General features: G+C 46.4%; 1 protein-coding gene and 1 long non-coding RNA gene across 5 annotated transcripts; one reads left to right on the forward strand and one right to left on the reverse strand.

Moving 5' to 3' along the window:
* Window positions 1-2,747: 2,747 nt before the first annotated feature.
* On the reverse strand, window positions 2,748-19,306 carry LOC125741917 (ataxin-7-like protein 1). 3 transcript variants are annotated; one of them, XR_007397938.1, is made up of 12 exons: window positions 19,161-19,306; window positions 18,667-18,744; window positions 15,958-16,062; window positions 10,851-11,049; window positions 10,322-10,761; window positions 9,307-9,389; window positions 8,801-9,039; window positions 7,888-8,047; window positions 7,668-7,789; window positions 6,757-7,501; window positions 6,134-6,330; window positions 2,748-4,783 (listed from the first exon to the last, which is right to left on the reverse strand). XR_007397938.1 is itself a non-coding variant. In XM_049013442.1 (11 exons), the coding sequence occupies exons 1-11, from the start codon at window positions 19,255-19,257 to the stop codon at window positions 6,307-6,309; spliced, it is 2,292 nt and encodes a 763-aa protein (XP_048869399.1). In that variant the 5' UTR covers window positions 19,258-19,306; the 3' UTR covers window positions 2,748-6,306. The 3 variants fall into 3 exon arrangements, 2 of the variants coding, with proteins under 2 accessions (XP_048869399.1, XP_048869413.1); XM_049013442.1 differs by having other exon boundaries at window positions 2,748-6,330; XM_049013456.1 differs by lacking the exon at window positions 15,958-16,062 and having other exon boundaries at window positions 2,748-6,330.
* Window positions 11,501-13,121, forward strand: LOC125741930 (uncharacterized). 2 transcript variants are annotated; one of them, XR_007397940.1, is made up of 7 exons: window positions 11,501-11,600; window positions 11,662-11,783; window positions 11,845-11,905; window positions 11,967-12,027; window positions 12,089-12,393; window positions 12,752-12,930; window positions 12,992-13,121. It is a non-coding gene; the product is annotated as an uncharacterized LOC125741930 (long non-coding RNA). The 2 variants fall into 2 exon arrangements; XR_007397941.1 differs by lacking the exons at window positions 11,501-11,600; window positions 11,845-11,905; window positions 11,967-12,027 and having other exon boundaries at window positions 11,617-11,783; window positions 12,150-12,393.
* Window positions 19,307-22,959: the final 3,653 nt, after the last annotated feature.

Genomic DNA, 22,959 nt, shown 5'->3' on the forward strand with positions numbered 1-22,959 from the left:
AGACAGCGTCATTTAGAGAATTTAAATTAAAGTGACGATTTTTACAGGAAATAAATTACCCACATTGTAATACAAACCCAAACGACATTTTTTGACATAAACTTTTTCCACTTTCTTTTGTCATATATAACACGATCAGAAACAGATTTCAATTCCCCACTGACATATTTATTTTTTTGGGATGCACTTACATTAACATAAAGCATGATCTATAATCAAAAAGCACGTTATTGATTCTACGTGACAATACTTTTTTTTTGCAAAAAAAGCAACAAAAAGTAACTTTTAAAATACCGTTTCCTAGTAGAGATAATGGTCATAGTCATATCGAGGAGAAAAAAACCTGGTAGTAGCGACTCCAGTTGGTGAATCAAGTTCAAAAAGCAAAGTGGATGTGAAGGTACGCGGCCAAAAAACTCTACTGTTCAGCTACTGGAATATTGCCATATCCATTTACTTCTGTACACGGTTTTGTTGCCACATCTTCAACACTATTATCCCCTTTCCCTTCTGCCTGCGTTCAATTGTACGTATAATTGGTGGTATTTTCTGTGTTTCGATTACTTAGCAATTCGTTTATTTGTTAGTTAACTAGAAGTGGGCGAAAGTACTAGAATGATCGGACGGCTTGTGCATAAAACAAGAGCCCCAACTCAATTAATCTTAGGGACTCACAAGGGACGCACGAAGGACTACCCGGGAAAAGTTAATGGTCGGGCGCATATTGCAGAGAAACGCGGCGCTGCACTCCGGCGTCGCCATGTTGTTCTTTCACAGGTACTGTTTAATGTGGTTGCCATGGCAGCGCAATCTCCGGCTAACGCGCGAAATTCAGTGTCTGAATGCTGCGCTGCGAGGGCGATGCAACAGGCGATAGTCTCACCGCAGACATTTTGCGGAGTGCAAACACTTCACAATGTGTATATGGAAATTCCACGAATTTTGAACGAGATCCTCTTAGTCGACACGACGATCTTTGCTTTAATTAAAAAATAGTATTTTGTCACACGTGATATTCGGCATTTGCCTAAACGCAATCCGTTCTGATAAACGCGATTACGCCTTTATTTCCATTGCATAAATCGTTTTGATTCTTCAGGGTGATCTGATTTGCTGTTTTAATCACACCGCTATAAATTGTAATAATTTGTGGTAGTATTCGCCTACTCTTTTTTCCCAAGAAGCAATGTGTGCCTCTTTGCACTACATGCTTTATAAATTCAGAGGGATTTTTCTTCAAAAAATATGCGTTTAATAGTACTTGCGGAATTCTGTTCTGGAGAGTTCTAATCCCTTTCCTTCTGCCCTTCCCCCCAGGAAAACATAACAAAAGGTACCCACCGCTACTGTGTAGACAATTAACTAAAGGGTCAGCATTAATACATTATCATAATAAGAGAGAACTGCTGTTGAAATGGATCCCTTTCTGAATTCACTGACATGTTGAAGATGTTGTCACACACAGAAGGACATTCTTGTTGTTTTTGGTAAAAGAGCATTCAGAATTGATTAATGTCATGGACTACGTTTAGATCGCAACTTTTTATGTTACATAAATTTTTTTCTCTGTGTATTTAAATCAGTACCCTATACATAATCTCTCTCCCTGTATAGAACTTTCTCCCACCGTTCAATGAAAAGGCAATTTTAACACTTTGCTTTTAAGATTTTGTCGGGTATCAAAAGACGGTATTTTTCGCATGCTTGGCATGGGTCTTAATTCAACACAATTAAAAATTATAATATAGACTATAGAACTCACAAAGGATGAGTTTATGTAAAATAAACACCTTAATTAAGAATAACCCCAGTCAGTGAGATAGTCTGTAGGCTTATTGTCAACAACTTTTGTAGTAAGGTTAAAGTCTCTTGATATTCAAATGTAAAACACAGTGACTTGATCTAAGATAAAAAGGTGGTCTTATATGTTTTGACATAAAGGGTCGGTCTGTCTGAGTACCAGTTAAGTATGTCTGATGCGCCAACAGGAGGTATGTAAGGAGAGTAACCCAGACGGCCTCTCCTTCCTTCACCGTTTGCCTGCATTCACGGGCTGTGGTGGTCCACCTCCCTGTGACATTATGGGGCGTTTAAGGTCATTACCTGCAGCGTGACCAGCCACTAAGCAGCCCTGCCCAGCGCAGCTTCCCTTTTAGACACGGTCGTACCGGCGGAAACCTAAACGTGGCCCGAGAGCGGACAGCGTCAGGCTGAGTGAACCGCCTCCCGATGCGCATCGGGGGAGCTGCAGGAACTGTCCTCCTTCATGGAGCCTGCAAGGTGCTAGTATTAGTCTATGTGGGACAGTAGTACACAATTTTTATTTTTCTATCGGGATATTGTTTTGAGTTAGATGGTAAACATATTTAATGTTTTCAATATTGAAGTCAGAGAGCGCAGAGGGGAAGCCGAGCTGCTGATTAATGAGTATTTAATGAGTACATAGCAATCCGTGCTGCTTTACGGCCACATTGCGCTCCGCTTCTCCCATCTCACGGCGCTTGCCGATCGCACCTCGGATTCGCTTCTCTTACAAACTGCAGGCAAGTGAACGTCGTCTGTGTCGGGATTTACCAGGTTTCATTGCTAAAATACGGGTTCAATGAGATTAATATTTCGTCCTTTCTCCTGCCAGCTTGTGTGCACAGGTGTGTATCATGGTAATAAGTAACTCATATTTCTTAGTCCCGGCTGTTTTCCAAATAAACTCACATAGGAATTACAAAGAGGAGACGTTTTTCCATTAGTAAAAGAAAAAAAACATACATGCCGATTTTATTACGTGGATCTGCCAACATTGATGGAAGAGTCTGGACTTTATTATTATTTTTTTTACAAACATATAAATACTCTTTACTTACAATTTCAGATACTAAACAAATAAAAGGATAACTCCTCGCAGCCTCCAGACACAGGCGAGCAGAGTGGCTATCCACAATCGGCAGCCTCTGTGTCATTAAACATGTTTACTCATCGTCCTAGAGTCCAACATGGCTACGTGTCCTCCGTTAGACCCTCACAACCCGGACCGACCTGACATCCTGTATTCTCTCTCTCACACTCACTCTCTCTCTCTCTCTCACACACACACACACACACACACACACACACACACCTGACTGTTCAGAGGAACAATATCTAGTGTAATCATTACAACCATACGGGAAATTTGATTTTTGTAGTTCTCCAACATCCCCTTGAAAAACCTACAAACTGTATACAAGAGAACAGTTGGCGGATACATATGCATATCTGTTACAGGTCTGATGTCATTTCCTGTGAAATTCAATGGTAATATTTAAAAGTGCAAAAATATAAATTTTTTTACACTAAAGTATCAGCCATAGAATTCTATATAAACACACAGTCTACAAATGTAGCTCTATTTACAATGGGTAAAAAAAATAAAATAAGGCATTCTACACACACGTTAATGTGGCTGTTTTACGGCTGGCTGAACGACTGCTTGTCTACAGCCGCCCACAAACCATGACGGCCTGCTAGGGGGCTTAAATCTATTAAATAAGTCACAGGTGCTAGTTCAGGGTGCAAATATGGGACCTCTGGGTTCAGGACCTTAGCACTGAGGATGCGAAAGGCAGGAGTTCCTATGCTGGCATCGTATTTACCTGAATAAATGTGGGCAAGGGGGCCCTGTGTTAGGCTGCAACATCTCAAAGAAACCAGCAATCCCTGCCCAGGAGCACACATACTAAAAACAGCTACTCACAGTCAGAGCTATAAGAGCCATTAATGCTACAGAAGGGATGAATAATTACCAGTGGTGTTTTACATCTTCTCTGGTAGCACGTAGGCACAAAGGATCCTGCTGCCTGGAACCAGCATGTACCAGGACACAAGCTGCCATCCACATAACCCACTGAAGAGATGCAGGCTTAGAGGAAATCTCCCTGCTAATATGAAATGTTAAATCTCTCAGCGATTTCCTACATGTCCAGTGCATAAACAAATTTCTAGTTTTGTATTCTGGGGGGGGGGGCGCAAATTACATCATCAAGACTTTCTCTTAACATTTGTACTCGTCTGATCCCACTTTTAACACCTGCTACATATTCATGTTGTACAATAAATGCATGGGATCATGCTGTCATGCTGTCTGGTCTGCAGTATCAGAGGTGAAAGTACATCAACTGATGGCAATTAAGTGAAACCTCAGAGTTTTTTTTTTCCCACTACCAGTAGGCAAAAATGTCCCAAAAACAAGATCTGGTGTATCACAGTGAACATGTGAACAAAGTGTGAGATGATCAAATGAGAGTGGGATCAGTTTTAAGAGACACAAAGTCAGCTGGCTTCCCTCCTTATCACAGCATTTTATAGGCTAATTAGGTGTGCAAAAGCTGGGGCAAAATATACTATGATCACTGTGCTTTACTCCCATGTCTGCTCCCTAATTCATTCAGCTCTACGCTGCCACAGAAAAGCCAAATGTATTTCAAACATCATGAAAAACATCACCACGCTTCTACATTATCAATGATATACATATAGTGTGAGAAATATCATCTCCTCAGAAAGCGCACTTAAGATTCTTGTTTTTGCACAGGAATCCCTGAAAATCGAATTTATTTAAAAGCCCAAACGCACAAATGAGCTGCGAGCTTGCGCTAGCTACACATTAGCCTTAGATCTACTACATGCCTGTGGCTGCCCCAGGTCTTCTGGCATGCTGTGCTGAACGGTGACTTTCATATGAAGTCTGCTTGTGATGACACAACGGAAGATCCGCCCGCAAAAGCCATGCATCTCCCTGTCCACCTCCCTGTTAGAAATATGACGTGGAAAAAAATATCAAACGTATAAAATATTGTAAATGAGGGGCGGAGAAGGCGAGTCCCTGTCAGAATGCATCAGTACGATAGGATGAGGGCGGCACGGGGCAGAAGGGAGGGAATGCTAAAGAGGGCGTTTGCATGTGACTGAACACCTGCATTTGTGTGTGTGTGTGTGTGTGTGTGTGTGTGTGTATGAGTGCACCCACTTGTGATACTTGGGGTTTAGGAAACATCAACATTTAGCAAACAATACACATTTTCCCTAAGTAATTAATACTAGATTTCCACATATAATATAAATAAGTGCTGAACAAGATCCTGACGCAGGATACAAAGTGCATAAAAGCAAAGGTCTCCCAGGGTTTTTGGAGCAAGAGGCCCAGCAAAAAAGTGAGCAGTGACAGGTAGCCTTGGCTGAGCTCCTAAACCAGCCACACTCTGCTCTGGCTTCGACGACGTCGTTCCCTGTGCTCAGCAGGCCCTGGGATATCCTGAGAAGGGGGATTTTCCTGCACGCGTAACTCGGGGACCCCACCTTTTAAATGAAAAGGACCAAAGGAGGAAAGAAAAAAAACTAAGAAAGAGGCGAGAGGACATTCCCCTGAAGATTCAGGGTGACATGGCAGGGAGGATGCACAACCCCACAGGAAGGGGGCGCTCTTTCCATTGGCCTCACTGCTGACCCAATGCAAAGTAGGAGTGCTGTGCCCTTTCCGACACAAAACGACAGAGTTTCATAATATTTACTAGACCAGGGTGGCAGAAATCCCCTAAATGCTTTTAGCTCTGAAAAAATAATAAATACAAAAATAATTAGGATTTTTACACATTTTTCGACGACAGGGACTCAGTAATAATACTTTCAACTTTACAAAGGAAATACAAATATAATTCCTCTTTCCATCTGTAGCACTTTTCTGGTCAGTTAGAAAGTTATTACAACAAATAATAAATTACCATACAAAACGTCCACTATAAAATATTACACTTACGTGGTGAGCCTAAACTTTGAATGCTTTGCAATAATTAATACAAACCTCCTCAAAAACCTGACTTTGTCCTATATTAAAAGAAAAAAACACGTCAGCTAAATAGATTCCCTTGGTTCAAAGCACCTGGTCTGTTGCTTCACAGACGGTTCCAGACCAGGATTAAGTGCACTTTTAATACTGATCTGCCGGGGAGCCACTTCAGTCCGGAGCGAGCCTGCATTTGCCTAAAAGCCCAGCACTGAGGCCACGTCCTGGGACTCAGCCGAAATCCCCAAATTCAGATTTAGTTTTGTTAATTAAAAAAAGGAGCGTCTGACTAATAAATATCACACATTCAAACAATACCTGCTAAAAAATGAAGCAGGATGACACAGTTTCCCTCCAAACACAGCAAAGTGTTCAGCTGCAAAGATGAGAGGCAGCGATCTGCCGAGTGCACAGCAGCCTGAAGACGAGCCGAGCCGGAGGAGGGATGCGGGCACGTCGCCGATGCCGACAGCAGCTCCACACGCCAGGCCTCAGTGATGCACTTTAGGTTGGGACTGCAAGGACACCCACAGACAGGAGATAAGAAGGGACTCCATCCCCTGCCTGCTCGTTCACAGCAGGCGGCTCACAGGTTTGACTAATTAAACCACGTGTCACCCTAACCCTCATCAGTCCTAATATCGAAATACAGCTATTTCATCACATTATGCGGAAACTTTAAACTCATTTTGATTACAGTTTCACCACCACATGAAACCAAATTCCTGCCACCATCAGTGGTGTCTCTGCTGGTCTCAGGACCGAATGCAGTTTCTGCAAGAAGGCCAGCACCCACTTTTAATTATTACAGTTTAGCAGTTGAGGTGATATACTGACACTAAAACATGTGAGCATTTTTAATTAAGCACCTTTATCATGGGTACCCTTCACAACACTGCTACTTCAGTCCCTCCCAGACACTTTACAAGCAGCACTCTTACCTGCCAGAAGGGGGCGCTGTGGGGAGCCTCTGACACAGGGGCCAGGAGGCTGACTGTGCTTCTCCTGTCATCGCCACTCAGACCTGCCACCTTGGCCGCCTTGCTGGCCTTCCCATAGGTGCTGGGCATCTTGTGCTTCCGCCCGTGGGGGCGCGATAAAGCAAGGAGGCCGTGCTCCTGCACGAGGGGGAGGGACATCTTCGCATCAGCGCCCGCCGGCTTGGCAGTCTCGCTGTGTCGGGTGTGTCCCAGAGGCTCTGCTTTGGCACAGAAAGGGGGCACCCCATTGGTGGGAGCTGAGTGCGCGCCGAAGGAGGAGCCTGCAGTGAAGCAAGGCCTCGCGAGGGAAGACAGCGACGCCTGCCAGGGAGGAGTCACGGCCTGGGGGGGCCTGCCCCTCCTGCCTCCTGGGATGCCCCCGGCTGCCGCTGACCGCTGGCTCCCACTTCCTTTGGCTCTGACCTTCTTGCCCTGGGTCGACATGGGGGCCTGGCCAGGGCTGGGAGGCACAAATGAGTCAACCTCCTCAGGCGAGGGTCTGCAGACACGGTCGCCACGCGGGAACACGGCCAGGCAGGTCGCCATGGAGACATCGCTCGACGGAGCGGCGATGGCGGGGGCGCTCACGGAGTACGACGACGACAGGGAGGGGGACAGGCAGGCCGAGCCCGGTGCACCCAGGGGCTGGAGGCTGGGCAGCCCCCCATGGAAGGACCTGGGTCCCTCAGCTGCCAGGGGGACCTTCCTGCAGCACAGGGCGGATGGCATCACTTACACCAGGGGTGCTTACAGGTCAAACCACTGACAATAAAGACATTCAGGAAGATTAAAAGGCTCGATGGATTGGACTAGTGATCCAGAGAGCCAGGTGTAGAGGTAAGGCGGGGGACAGACACTGGCATGATGCTCACCTCCACATCTGCGAGCTCATGTGCGTGTCCACTATGTGCTGCAGGGCCCGTCTTAGGCGATACAGCCTGCGGTTAAAAACGTAGATTCCACGGCCCATCAGCCGGCTGCCGAAGGAGCAGTACTGAGGGACAGGGAGAGAGAGGAAGAGAGACAGGCGGCGTAACGCATCAGTAAGACACAGCCCCGTACGGGAAAGGCCTCCCAGATGACAGCACATACCCCCAGGGGCAAAGGGTGGCGGGCGAAGCCAGAACAGTCCGCCATGTCGCAGTCCTCTGGAGCGCCGCCCTCGTCACTAGATATTCGGCTTCCGTCATCCCCCCCCAGGCAGGGGTGTGCGGACCCGACAGCGAGTGTGACACTGGTGCCGTTATTCACGCTGAACCAGGAGACACAAAATACAGACGGGGAGAAAGAGAACAAAGCTGACATTTAGAGGTGGACGTCCTGCTCACAGCACCAAATACATGCTGGCAGACTTTAAGCACCTTAATTGTTTTTCCGTCAGTCCTTTAGGTCAGGAGAGGCCAGTCTTATCCTGACAGCGACGCTGTGTGTGTGCAGGTTCTCTCCGCAAATCCCTGATTAGATTACTAATTAGAGGACTGATTGGCTGAAGAGTCCTCACACCTGGGTTTGAACAGCTGACCCGAAGGTCATCCCAAAAGCCTGCATACACACTGGCCCTTTGAGGACAAGATTTGTCACTTCTGCTTCAAATGTAAAGTAAAAAAGGCAAAACTTTACTTAAAGTTTGCATGTATAATGCATCATAGATACCTTAACAATGCATTATAATGCATTCATAAAGTATAATCAACACAGCTATAACTATTTATAAAAAAAAAGCATAACACATAGCCATGTGTATTACGCATTATGACTGCTCATGAAGCTCTCATCTATAATGCATTATAAATACCTTCATAATGCCTGAAGGTATCTATAATGCATTATGATTACTGCTTTAAAGTAAAGTGTTACCAAAAAAATATTCAGAAAGGCTATGGACTGCTACAGCGCCCTCTGGTGGCCAGAGAGGTCTCTTCGTGTAATTTCCCCAATGCTGTTGTTTCAGTTTAAACTAGATGAGTCGAAGTACACCGTATACAGAGCTGGATAAAAATGTCACCTGAGACAGAAGCGGGTCTTCAGTGCGGCTGTGCCCTTGCCATCATGACAGTTTGCTTGCACACCGTTCTGGCAGTCATGTGACAGGGCGGGCTGGGCCTTGGACGAGTCTCTCCAACCCGCCTGCTCCTTGCCACGGCCCGCCTCGCTCTCCTGAAGTCGCCCCCTGTGCTCCGCCAGAAGCGAGTCGAAAAGCTTCCTGCGGCCCAGCACAGCGCGTCTGTGTGTCAGTGAGTGCGTCTGAGAAGTGGATGGTACACAGAAATCAATGAGAGAGAGAGAGAGAGAGAGAGAGAGAGAGAGAGAGAGAGAGAGAGAGACATGCTTTACAACCAAGAAGTGGATCAACAGACTCACATCACAATATATTAAATCTCTCAGAATCACAGAGGGCACCCAATTAAAGTCAATTAAAGGTGCCTGTCTGCCTGAATCACAGATCAACCCCCGACGATACTTCATCAATACAATTAGGTGGCTCCTACTCCATGGGTGCCCGTGACGAACCTTGCAGGTCAGCGATCGCGTGCATGGCATTCTGCTCTCAGGGTCCAGGACTCCACAGTGCTTGTTGGGGTCAAAAACCCTTGCTGGGAGGAAGACAGAAGCCACAAAAGCATAAACAGGAAGGTCTGTGAAGTCACAGGCCACAGCATTTAGTTCATACAGAAAGCTGGGTCACTGAAAGGCACAAATGGCCTGTCTCCCCCCTCACAATTATACACAAGCGCATGCCGAAAGTCAGCTGCCAGGTGTAGACCTCCATGGACACAGTTAGCCTTGAGCATGTCCCAGGAACCACATGACGAAAGGCAGAGGAACAACCTGGATAGGATACCAGTTCATAGCAGGGCACACGCTCACACACAGGGCAATTTAGCCACACCAGTTAGCCTGCACATTGTTCTGCTGCAGGGAGAACCAGGAGAGAACCCAAACAAACATGGGACAGACATATAAACTCCACACACAGGGGCAGGAATCGAAACACTATCATGTATGGTGTGAGGCTACAGGGCTGCCCCCTGCTTTGTGGGCTTTCCTACAGTGATGCCCTAGATACAGAAAGTGCTGTTACAAACACCAGGAGAGTGTTGGGTCGCCACCCTTTAGACAGCAAGCATGGGCAGTTGAATGTGGAGGGAGTACTATGAAGGCAACGGTTCTCTTACAGATATTAAGCATGACTGGATGAAGGGTCGTGGTAAAGGGGAAAGTCACCACAGGCGAGAGATTTGGAGGCGAATCGGGAGCAGAGCTGTGTGGGTTCCAGCGAGTGACGTCCAGAGAGAAGTTATCCCGCGGATTCCCGCTTTGCCAGCCCGGACAAGGATTGACTGCTCATGAATCCCAAACATGGGCTTTAAAAGTTTTCTTTCACTTTAACCATTTTGTGATATACAAAATTAAAACAATTATGAAATACTGAAAAAGCATTTCGTATTTTAAGCTACATACTTAACATTATTATGTATTTATTTCATTGATTCAGACAACTGATTTTCTTAAATGCAAGCCTCACCTGACAGCCTGGCCCTCTTAGTGCCATTTTGATGCCTTCTGTCCAGTGATGAAGGTGGGGCACTGAGTCCCCTGTTCAGAGGAGAGGGAGGGGTACTGAGCTTCTGATCCAAAGGAGAAGGCGAAGCATTGGGCCGCCTGTCCAGTGGCGAGGGAGGGGCATTGAGGCGCCTGTCCAATGAGGAGGGAGAAGGGGTCGGCCGCCTGTCAATGGCAGAGGGGGAGACACTGGGCCGTCTGTCCAGCGTGGCGGGGGACGTGGTGGGATGCCGTTCGTACGAGCAGGCAGGGCCTGGAAGCCCTCGTCCATTGAGGACCTTCTCCAGAGGTTTCTGGGATGCTGGTGGCATTAGGGAAGATTTGACACCAAGAGGAATGGGGGCAGTCTTGGTCCTCCCCAGGGTGGGCATCTTCTCCAAACTTACCACAGGTACTGAAAGACTGAGGAAAGAAGGGGTGGGAGGAGGAAGAGTGGGTCAGAAGAAGAAAATGAACCATCCTGCAGCTCAGCGCCAGCACTTACTACCCACCATGGCTTGCCCTGGGACACTTTGGGTGGGTTCATGGCATGGGGTGTCCTGTGAGAGGCACTGTGCGGATGATCTCGAGATGCTTTGTAGGGCCTGGCTGGTGCTGCAGGGGAGCCGCCGGGGTCGGGGCCTAGGGAACCTTTAGGCTTCTTGGGGATAGAAAGGCCCCGGGGACTGGAGGAAGAGCCGTGCCTCCGCTCTGAAAGGCAGGGTGAGACACACAGCTGGGTGAGGCCCAGCCTGGCCCAGCTAGGCCCTCCTGGCTCTCCGAGCAACGTGCAGCAAACGGTTCACCGATCACTGCATGGCTAGCATGCATGGGGAGGTTTCACACTATATCAACAGCACACTTCTTCTTAAATAACATAAGCGATTATCACCACACTTTTATAGGCTTAAGAGAAGTTTAATACAAACCACAAGAGGGAATAACAGATGCACTAAATTAGAAGATCACCACTGTACTGTCCCATTAGAAGCGCCAAATGTACAGCAGAATAAAACACAGGGAGCGACGTCCAGCCTGTGCTGGTCTGACACCCATGCCACTGATCCCTGAGATGACCTACAGAAATAACATGCTTCATGGGGCACCACGGTAACTGGGGTCATAAGCCCCCTCACCATTACCATGACAGTAGGAGCCATGAGTCTTTACCGAGACCCTACGCTCTGCCCCTGCTACATATATGACATTACCCAGCATCCCTCACCATAACAAAGGCACAGTCCCTAACCATCCCTACACAGGTGACATTACCCAGTATCCCTCACCATAACAAAGGCACAGTCCCTAAACTTCCCTACATAGGTGACATTACCCAGCATCCCTCACCATAACAAAGGCACAGTCCCTAAACTTCCCTACATAGGTGACATTACCCAGCATCCCTCACCATAACAAAGGCACAGTCCCTAACCATCCCTACACAGGTGACATTACCCAGCATCCCCCACCATAACAAAGGCACAGTCCCTAACCATCCCTACATAGGTGACATTACCCAGCATCCCTCACCATAACAAAGGCACAGTCCCTAACCATCCCTACACAGGTGACATTACCCAGCATCCCCCACCATAACAAAGGCACAGTCCCTAAACTTCCCTACATAGGTGACATTACCCAGCATCCCTCACCATAACAAAGGCACAGTCCCTAACCATCCCTACAGAGGTGACATTACCCAGCATCCCTCACCATAACAAAGGCACAGTCCCTAACCATCCCTACATAGGTGACATTACCCAGTATCCCTCACCATAACAAAGGCACAGTCCCTAACCATCCCTACATAGGTGACATTACCCAGCATCCCTCACCATAACAAAGGCACAGTCCCTAAACTTCCCTACATAGGTGACATTACCCAGCATCCCTCACCATAACAAAGGCACAGTCCCTAACCATCCTTACATAGGTGACATTACCCAGCATCCCTCACCATAACAAAGGCACAGTCCCTAAACTTCCCTACATAGGTGACATTACCCAGCATCCCTCACCATAACAAAGGCACAGTCCCTAACCATCCCTACATAGGTGACATTACCCAGTATCCCCCACCATAACAAAGGCACAGTCCCTAACCATCCCTACATAGGTGACATTACCCAGCATCCCTCACCATAACAAAGGCACAGTCCCTAACTATCCCTACATGACATTACCCAGTATCCCTCACCATAACAAAGGCACAGTCCCTAACCATCCCTACATAGGTGACATTACCCAGCATCCCTCACCATAACAAAGGCACAGTCCCTAACTATCCCTACATGACATTACCCAGTATCCCCCACCATAACAAAGGCACAGTCCCTAACCATCCCTACATAGGTGACATTACCCAGTATCCCCCACCATAACAAAGGCACAGTCCCTAACCATCCCTACATAGGTGACATTACCCAGCATCCCTCACCATAACAAAGGCACAGTCCCTAACTATCCCTACATGACATTACCCAGTATCCCTCACCATAACAAAGGCACAGTCCCTAACCATCCCTACAGAGGTGACATTACCCAGCATCCCTCACCATAACAAAGGCACAGTCCCTAACCATCCCTACATAGGTGACATTACCCAGCATCCCTCACCATAACAAAGGCGCAGTCCCTAACCATCCCTACAGAGGTGACATTACCCAGCATCCCTCACCATAACAAAGGCACAGTCCCTAACCATCCCTACATAGGTGACATTACCCAGCATCCCTCAGCATAACAAAGGCACAGTCCCTAACCATCCCTACCACAAGCTCCCTAGGTTGGCTTACACAGCTTATTGTAGACACTATGTCTGACACCTACTGAAAGTTCAGCTAAATCACAAAAGGCCTGTCTAATATGCCAGCAGCCGGCAACAATCTACTCAAATTCATTAAATGTTATGGGGGGCATCCACCCAACTCAGTATGCAATATTATGCGAGGGGGTTATTGACTTCTTTACTAACAAAAATTGATTTGTTCTGTTCCCACACTCTGGGGACACAGACGGTCCTGGCACCCTCAAATGAACATTCCCAAAGGTGCTACTTCAAGCACAGACCTTTAGTTTCACCCATTTGCCAGCTGGACAGTCTAATTTTTTAATCAATGAATCTCTGGTCTGTAGTCAGCCTCCCTCAGACAAGGTTCTGCTCCCTGAGAGTCACCAGAGTCTCTCTCAAACTGTACCGACTCGGAACTGTGTCACACCTCTGTAGCAGCAGAGGAAGAGGAGTTTGGCATAAAAATAACAGGTCGCTATCACAGCATCAGTAACCCAGCATCCGGTTACACAGCGGTCAGACTGTCTGAGGCTTTGGCTGGCAGGCCGAGTGACCAATCACCTGAGGTCTAATGCCAAGGGGAGCAAACCCCTAAACGGATGAGGTCAGGGGCCGAGGATGTGGCTGACCCAAACCCGGGAGTCCCAGAAGTTGCCACGATGACAGACATAGTTATTCTACTGGTCATGTCAATGATCAAGGACATCATCATTATAATTAAAGAAGTGAAATGGAAAGGGGTTAGCACCAGGTGGCACATGCCAGCTACCCATTTTGCAGACAGGTGCTGCCCTGAGGGAACATTCTAGAAGGAGCCGTGTAAGGCATGGGTGCTGATACCAGGTCTAAAGAGGCATATGGCGCAGACACCCCCATAATGAAGTGATCACTCTCAGCTTTAAACAGCGATGCAACAGCGGCCCAGGGTTACCAAGTGTATTATAAATGTTCTGGAAAAGCACCACAGTGTGTGATCGTTCTGTGGAAGAGGTGACAGACAGAGGTGAAGATTTGCCCGGGGGTCTCAGTGTCACAGAGGAGCCACACTTTCTCATCTGGCGGCACCCAGGTGACAGATTGTGCTGTGCTGGAGACAGCTTGCTCCCATGTCAGCGAATGCACACGCACAGGGTGCTAGTTAACAGCAACACTGTCATGACCATGATCTAGGCCCAGGATTAACATTTCATTTTATTTTTTTCACAGATGCTTTTATCCAAAGTCACAGATATTTCTGAGACAGTCCCTGAAGCAATTGGGAGACTCAAGGTCTTTGCTCAAGGGCCCAACAGTGAAATCATTTTGCCGCTTGTGGGATTTGACCTGGTGACCTTACAAACACAAACACAGAGTCCCAATCCAACAAACCACATACAGCCCCCCACGAAGATATCAAACCCAAAAGATGGGGGAACTAACTAAAAGGGCAATGATATACTGATAGTGAAAGTTCTCAGTGGCCTTTATTTATCTGCGCCAAGTCCAGATTTGTATTGCTGCACTCAGTATAATAAAAATGGACTTTAAAGACGTTATCCAGTGTACAGAAAGGCCAGCCTGATGAGATTACAAGTGCTAAAACACAAAACCGCCTGTCACCTACAAACCATACCTGTGCATAAAGCTCCCTGTTCATCTTAGCGCAGGTGTGCAAACAGGCAACATGTCAGACAAAGTGCAAAGTCCAGCTTATGTTTTGGCAGCCGCAGACTGTCCATGGCCCACATCCATGGAGACTCACGTAGGCACTAGGCCATGAGGTCGTGGGCATTTCACAGCATTACTGCAAAGGCCAGAAGAACAATATTGCCAGCTACCACTGAAGTAATATCTACCAGATTACTTATGTCATAAAACCACCGAACAACTAAAATGCCTGATGCAATCCCATGCAGAAAGGATTTGCAAGAGTAGCTCCACCTTCTGTAGAACGTAGTCGTTTATTCTCCAAAGGAAAATCTCTCACCAGACAGGGAGAGTCGGCCTGTGACAGCTTCTACAATGACAGGACTCAAATTACACCAGCAGGGACAGCTGAATGATCCCCGATCAACAGCATACACAGATCCAGCAGCCGACTCCCTCAAGTAGCACACAGGCGCCCATGCGTGACAGCTGAGCCGCACCGCCACCACCACACCGCAGCGGGCTACGCGCGTTTTCTGCCCGAGTATGCGGGTGGGGCATGGCGCTTGGCCAAGCCACCGCGCTCCACTGCCAGAAGCAAAAGTAAACACGGAGCTGGCAGAGAAGAACGCGCACCAGCGGCAGGGTGGTGAAACGGCGCTCACTAACGCCAAAACAGAGCGAGAGATACAACGGTAATACACACACACATACAAACACACACAGGTGATCAGAGCAACACAACCTCACAGGCACCAAGCCTCAAGTCTGAAGACAGTGTCTGTTTAGTTTAAATACAAAAGAGATATGCCGCCATTTTGTTTGTTTTAATCACAAATGATTTGCAGTGTATGGGGCCAGACGAGGACCATCGCAATGATCCACTCACCCTGCCACATGTCAGAGCAGAGAACGCTGAGCGTTCAGCCCTGTTCAGGTTCACACAGCTCAGAGGCGCACCAACATAAACACAAGTGCCATGAAAAGGGAAGCTTGCCTCAAGTTTGAAATCAGTTGCCCGCTGGCACTCACCCTGTGTGATCCATCAAATGTGCCCAGCTGAAGATCTCACAGAGCTCATATCTGACTTTGTTTTTTTATGCTCTGCACACAGGAGCATGTGAATTCATGCAGAAGATACGCAGTCCGGCTAAGCAGGGACAAAACACAGCACAAAAAAACCCCAAGAAAACAAAACTTACCGCAATGCATGTGGAAGCCCTGAGGTTTGACAACTTGATTGCAGATATTGCACACAACAAGACAGAAATCATCCTGTGCAGGACACTGGCCGAACACTCGCATGTCTGCAGGAGAGAAGCATGGGGGCTGCGAGTTACGTGGGTGGGGCTGCACATTACCAGTCACTTGTCACATCCTCAGTCAACACCGGAGGATGAATGAAACATCGCATGGTAAGCAGGACACAACCATCAACATTCCCAAAATTTAAGTATTTATTATTAAAAAATCCTACTCCAATTCTAACATGTAAACATCACCCATCCTGCCACAGATCTTATAAATAGACCTGCACTACCTGTGTTACTCAGCAACCATTAGGCAGATCAATTATTACAAACAGTGTAATAATTATTTTGCTTATGTGTAAATTTGTGGGTTTGTGGCATGTTTCTGACCCAAATCTGTGTTTTTCCGTTTCGTGCACTGAGGCAGGAAAGCAGGCCATGGGCGGTCTCATCCCAACAGCTGCCTTCCGCTGAAAGTGCTACATTTTGCCACACTATACGGAGCACATGGTCTCTGCGCGATTCGTGGGAACGTCTGCCGCAAGCAGATCCCAAACCCATGGCGGCAGTGGCTTTGTTGCCACGTCTGGCTCGAGCGACCTCTGTGTGGATACTAAACCCTGAGCCGTTTATCGGCCAAACGGGATGCAAGTCGCCTTGACCAAAGTGTCACAGTGTATGGATGGTCTCAAATTACCCTCAGCTAGAAACTTTAAGGCTTAAATAAACACATAAACGCACCGTGGACTATGCCACAAAACCCCATTCCAGCACGCCTGCCAACATAAATAAGACGTGTTCTTGTAGCCATTCGCTGCAGAGGGCTGGGAAATTAGCACTCAAACACTTTCTACGCCTCTGTGAATTCATTATGAACGCTGCCAGGAGCTGGCAGTGTGTGGGGAAAAAAGAAAAAAATAAGTTAAAAAAACGTTCTGCTTTCTGATATTCAGCCCTTCTATAGCTCACTAAGTCCTCCCCACAGGAAAGGGAGACCTTTTTACAGAGCCAGCATAACACCGTGATGTCAAACATTCTGTAAAATGGATGGATGGATGGATGCATGGGTTAGACTTTGAATATCATTACATTTGCCGCTTCTACACTAACAATAAAGGCATTGTATTAAGATCACAGAAGCTCATCCTAAGAAGGGAGATATTACAGCCGATTACAGCAATCAAAATTTCACTATGATAATTAATTGATCAATGTCGCCAGTAGCATGTTCACACAAGAACAAAGAGCAAAGAAGCTAGATAAAACAGGCTGAAGATCCCGGCAGTCAGCTATCTGCTGCAGGCTGCCCACACTCTTCACCTTAACCAGACATGCCAAAAAACACTGGCACGCTGAAATGACGTTCTCGTCTGAACGTCTGTGCTAGCTTACGCAAGCCTTCAGCCGGGCTCCTAGATCAAGCTTCACCACAGCCTGTGGCGATTAAGACCACAACAACGACAAATCGGCAGCAGCACCGCGTAGGTAACGTCCCTAGCTGACCCACATGCAGCAGAACGGATAATGCCAGCTGAAGATGGCTCTGCGGATCGTGCGGAACGTGCAAGGGCTGGGCCGCACTGCCGCAACAGGGTGGCAATCCCATAACTACATTAACCATGGTGTGACCTCAGGTTCATGACTAGAGAAATTGGGAAGGGCCACAACACACCAGGATATTTTCGTCCTGGGAGCATGCGCAGATACACATGCAAGTCCATGTTTCTGCATACATAAGCACAACATTGATAGGACAGGGCAAGACAGGAGATTCATGAGATAGACCAAAGAAGTGGGTCTGTGTTGGGGAGACAGAATGAGACCAGTTATTCCTAGCCTGCCATGCATGACCCATTACACATGATAAACAACTACTGAAGACTGAACTACATGCCAGGAGAATTCAGTGACACCAGGCTTACAGAAAACGTGCAAAAGGGAACATCACTTCAACGCCGCCTCCACTGTGCTATCACAATAAACATAACTTGACTGTGTTTCTCTTAAGCGTCACAGAGCATTAAAACATCATACCCTTTCTGATACAAAGTAGAATGTAGGTGACACTGCAGAAAACACGTTTTATTCTGTGCTCAGTATTGGTAATAATAATACAAATTCATATCCCAGAAAAATGGCTTTTTGTGATATTATTTTCGTTTTTCAGATGTGTTTGTTTTCAACTCCATCAGCATGCAAACTGTCAGGGTGTTATTGTGCGTTAATGAAAACAATACCTCTCTTCAGCATGTAGGGAAAATAATCAGGTGAACAAATATTACTATATGGCATTACTTTGGAAAAAATTAGAATTCAATGTTCATATTCAATGTTCATATTCTTTCAAAAAAGAGAAATTATTACCCATCATGGTAGATTTTATTTAACAGTATTTCTTCTAATAATATTCTGGTTTAATTTCTAATATAATGTATTATGTTATAAGACCTGGCTGCTTGACAGTTTTCGATCGGACTTCCAGCGTGCACCTATCGCCTTCGTCGATCTTTGAGCTACAGGTGCCTGAATCAGAGCCCGTGAGTGACAAGAGTAGGAGACTGCACCAGGGACACGGAGCAGCCTTCTTTAAGTTTACCCTGACAGAGGACGGGCTATAGCCGGCAGAAGTTAAGGTAAGGGAGCCTCCAACGGAAAACTTACCGTCCTTGCTGAGTTTCATCGCCTCCCCCCGGCCGTCCAGGAGCAGCTCCTTGCCGGCAGTATCGTCCCCGCGCACACCTGCCGGGGAGAGCGGGCTCATGGGGTCACCCCGCACACTGACACATCGCTGTACTGGCCCTGGATGGTTTTACTGACCCCCACATAAGTTATCAGACAGACACCTGGTAAATTAAGCCGGGGTTAGGCACTGGCCGCCACTGACAGGAGGGGCATCTGTCAAAGTACCTCAGCGACAGCACGCGGGGCTCGGGGCGAACGCTCGGCAACTTACCCAAGGACTGAACGGCCACTTCTGGGCTCAGAGTCAATCAGTCAACTTCACGTTTTATTAACCCGGCTAGCTACCTGTTTATTTAGACGTTAGCCTAGTTAGCTACCTCAACTAGAGGTGCACGGAGGAGAGCGGGCAGCCTAGCCAGCTAACGAGCCAGGGACGAGCGCAAAAGACGACGGCCAGGGGGCCACACGCTTACCGTCACAGAAGTACAGTTTAGCCGCATCGGCGTACGTGGACCAGGGTTTGTACAGAAACGTATCCGGGCTCGGCAGCTTCCCGTCCAGTGTCGCCATTGCTCTTCCTTCTTGTTGCTTTTTCTCTCCTTCGCTGTCAGCGACACGAGACTTCCGAAGTGTCTGACGTAATTGTCGGTAATTTCCGCCTCCGTTCGTCTCGAAGCTCGGCCACATTCGGGTGTTAGTAATACGGGGTTATAAACAGTCAGCACATCTTTTGCTTTTCTCTTCAGAGAACCGACACCTCTCAGTATCAGCTAGTACTGTATAACAAGGGGAGTGCCGGCACCCGGTACTGAATAGCAAGGTGAGTACCGGCAACTGGTACTGTATGCCCACTTCAAGCATTGATTGATTATAAGTGCTTGACTTAAATTTTTTCACGGCTTTACTGCGGTGAGAAAATTATCAAAAGTGAAACAACAATATACCTTATGTTACGTGAATTCCAAAAAAATAATAAACGTGTATGCCTTTTTATATAAATGTAAGTGCTGCTCTGTATCTAATGTGATCAGCATTTTTTAAAATAGTTTTTAAAGTTCTCAAATGAAGTACAATTATCTTCGTAATACCTTAGGTATATTTCATCTTTTAAAACTTCGTGGATTAGCCCTCTCCAGTTAATTGGTGGAAGGGACACACGTACACTACACTTTTTCCACTAGGTGTCAGTGAAATACAATTCGTCAAGCAAAATACAATTCGCCCATCAATAACTCGATATAATAAATAGAGAGCGCCTCACAAGTTTTTCTTGTGAAAATAAGAAAAACTGTGATAGAATAAATTAATTTTATATTGCACAATCAAATGAAAATGTATGATTTCCTTTAAGACCACCTCATTACATTGCTATTTATAATTTGCCTGAAAAGATTTTCCCCTCATAACTAAAATGTCCACGTGACTCGTCATTATCATAGCTTCTAACCACTACGTAGGTCTTATCGGCAACTGCAAGAAGCGTTCGGTTAAGGCTGCTGAAAATATACGAGACATATGTGTTTGGTAAATGACTGCTAGTTGAACATCAACATCAACCATTGAGTGATTTATGCAGAAATACATGTATTTCCAGAGGTCTTCATAAATTGCCATTTATCATTCTCTCCTTTTGGTTTGTCTGTTATTACTGTGGGTCTCAAATACTGTCAGCCCATGGCCTGGGTGGTTCCCAGCGATGTTCTTTTACAGATTGTTGTGTTGGACATCTAAGGACCAGCTATTGGTCACTGTGACTAAACCCCACCCCTTTCTGAACAAAGGTGAATGATCGTTAAAAGATGAAGAGTCAAATAGACAGCTGGGAAACCTTGACATGTCTGCCCTCTTGCAGATCTGGTTTTTGTCTGGGTTCAGTTATCAGCGACTGATGAACATAATTTATACTACTCATAGCATTTTTGAAATTCTGTTAGAATGAGGACTGGGCAAATGTTTTAGCTGCTTTCGTGATGCTTATCTAAAACGAAATTATTTAGCTAGACAAGTGACCACAGAAGGGGCGACATGGTGGTGCAGTGGTTAGTACTGTTGCCTCACACCTCTGGGACCCGGGTTCGAGTCTCCGCCTGGGTCACTTGTGTGTAGAGATTGCATGTTCTCCCCATGTCTCCGCCTAGGTCACATGTGTGTGGAGTTTGCATGTTCTCCTCATGTCATTGTGGGGTTTCCTCCGGGTACTCCGGTTTCCCCCCACCGTCCAAAAACATGCTGAGGCTAATTGGATTTGCTACATTGCCCGTTGGAGTGCATGTGTGAGTGTATGGTGTGTGAGTGTGCCCTGCGATGGGCTGGCCCCCCATCCTGGGTTGTTCCCTGCCTCGTGCCCATTGCTTCCGGCACAGGCTCCGGACCCCCCGCGACCCAGAAGGATAAGCGGTTTGGAAAATGGATGGATGGATGGAAGTGATCTTGCTCAAATGCCTACATCCTGGAGAAGTTGGCACCAGGAGAGATATGAACCAGGTAGCCAGAATGAGTCTTAGCGTAGAATGAGTCTCAATCAGTCAACTTGCCCAAATGCGTGTGTTTTTTTTGTTATTGCCGTTTTTCTTTTCGTTTACTGTGGTCCCTTCCACTTTGGTATTCAGCATCAGTCAGCACAGAAGGTCCTTGCTGAGTACAAAAGTTTTCAGTTGAAGAGTCAATTTCCAAAGCTTTGGTTCCCAACACTGTAATATATGATGAGGAACACTTTAGGCCATTGGTGGTCTTATATTAAAAAAAAATAGGATAGAGTTTGGGAAACTGGCTCCTCAGTTATGAAAATTTCAAAGAACATCCACCAGTTATCCTTTTTACTTGTGTCTGGAGAAAAATCCTTCTTTTGTTGTGCTTGATTCCTTAACTCACCAAGGTTAACACATTAAAATCGGAGTATCGGTTAATTTAAAAGTTTACTTTAAAAAATGGGTTTGAAAGAATTTTAATATCCTGTGTTTTTAACTTTAATATTGCTCATCAACAGTCAAATCAAATCCAACAACCTTGGATTGTCTCATTGTCTCTTAAATTCATCTGCAAAGACAGGTCTCCCATGAATTCCATGACACAATATAGTGTCTATTTTTAGGACTATTGCATTGTTCACCATTCCTTAGTCATTACTAATATCATTGCACTTATGTCAGATGATCCCAGCTATGTTTGTCATACAATCAACCAGCAAACAAACGTGAAAGTTGAGTCATCATTAATGAATAATGAAATACATAGAGAAAGACACTGATGTTGGATTGTGGTCTAGACAATACATCATCATAGCATTTTATTGGAATTATTAATGAATCATATCTGCCCCTCCCAAATGTTCCCCAAATATTTATTTTTCCTGTGACAAATAACAACAAAATTTGGTCCAGTGTGAAACAGCTGCTGCAGACCTGATTTCCTTCATCAGTGCCAGCTTGATGGACTGCAAGTTTCTGCCAGGCCCAATGCCAGAATCTAAATTTGGTTGGGGGGGGGGATTATGGGGTTAGTGGTCTCCTTCAGTAGATTTTGTTGACTGGGTGGCAGAAGCAAATTCTGAGATTTAAAGGGAGGTTCAGTCCCATTATTTCACAGCTGGCTGTGTGTTTGATCAGTAGCAAATTTCGGAGGGAGGGGGGGCTCAAACCTATTAGGCTGTGTGTCTGGCTGGTATGTTTAGGGGAACATGCAGTTCTCTCTCTGACCGTGACTGCCACATGGACCACCTGCCCCCCACAGGGCCCACATTGCCCCCACTGCCCAGATCTATCAGACTCACATCACCCTCACAGACAGCAACGAGCTGCATCTGTTCCTCTATCGCTCAGAGGAAAGTCTAGACCCCGCCAGCCCAGCCATCTAGCTTAAGGGCTGTCAGGAACTGGTGAAAAGGAGACGTTGTGCTCAGCTCCGCCACCTTAAGCACTTACTGCAGCAGATTAATTTTAATGCTTAGCTGACACTTCTGAATTAGGAAAAAAATTCCATTCACCTCAAAGTTGTGTGCCTCATCACATGATTGTCCACAGGAGCCAATCTTGACTCAGCACCCCACCTTCTATCCAGTCATAATGCAGATAAGGTGTATGTGACCAATCAAAAAGGAGGACTAGCTTTTCAGGTTTGGTCCCACTCAACCAGAGAGTTGTACACTTGAGAGCGTAATAAACAACTTCTTTGTTATCTTCTCTCATTTAACGCATAAACACACAACGTGTAGGAATTTATTTGCATACCTGAGACATAACACCAAGCCTGGTTAATTCTTCAGACATGTCTGTA

This window comes from Brienomyrus brachyistius, chromosome 1 (genome assembly GCF_023856365.1).
Source record: "Brienomyrus brachyistius isolate T26 chromosome 1, BBRACH_0.4, whole genome shotgun sequence".
Taxonomy (NCBI): Eukaryota; Metazoa; Chordata; class Actinopteri; order Osteoglossiformes; family Mormyridae; genus Brienomyrus; species Brienomyrus brachyistius.

What these genes read in the sequence shown, in the direction of transcription:
- LOC125741917 (XM_049013442.1), bottom strand. Translation starts at nt 19,257, where the DNA reads ATGGCGACACTGGACGGGAAGCTGCCGAGCCCGGATACGTTTCTGTAC. An exon ending in CGCGATCGCTGACCTGCAAG is followed by an intron (nt 9,040 to 9,306) that starts GTTCGTCACGGG and finishes TCCACTTCTCAG; the next exon opens with ACGCACTCACTGACACACAG. An exon ending in AAGACCCGCTTCTGTCTCAG is followed by an intron (nt 8,048 to 8,800) that starts GTGACATTTTTA and finishes CTCCTGGTTCAG; the next exon opens with CGTGAATAACGGCACCAGTG.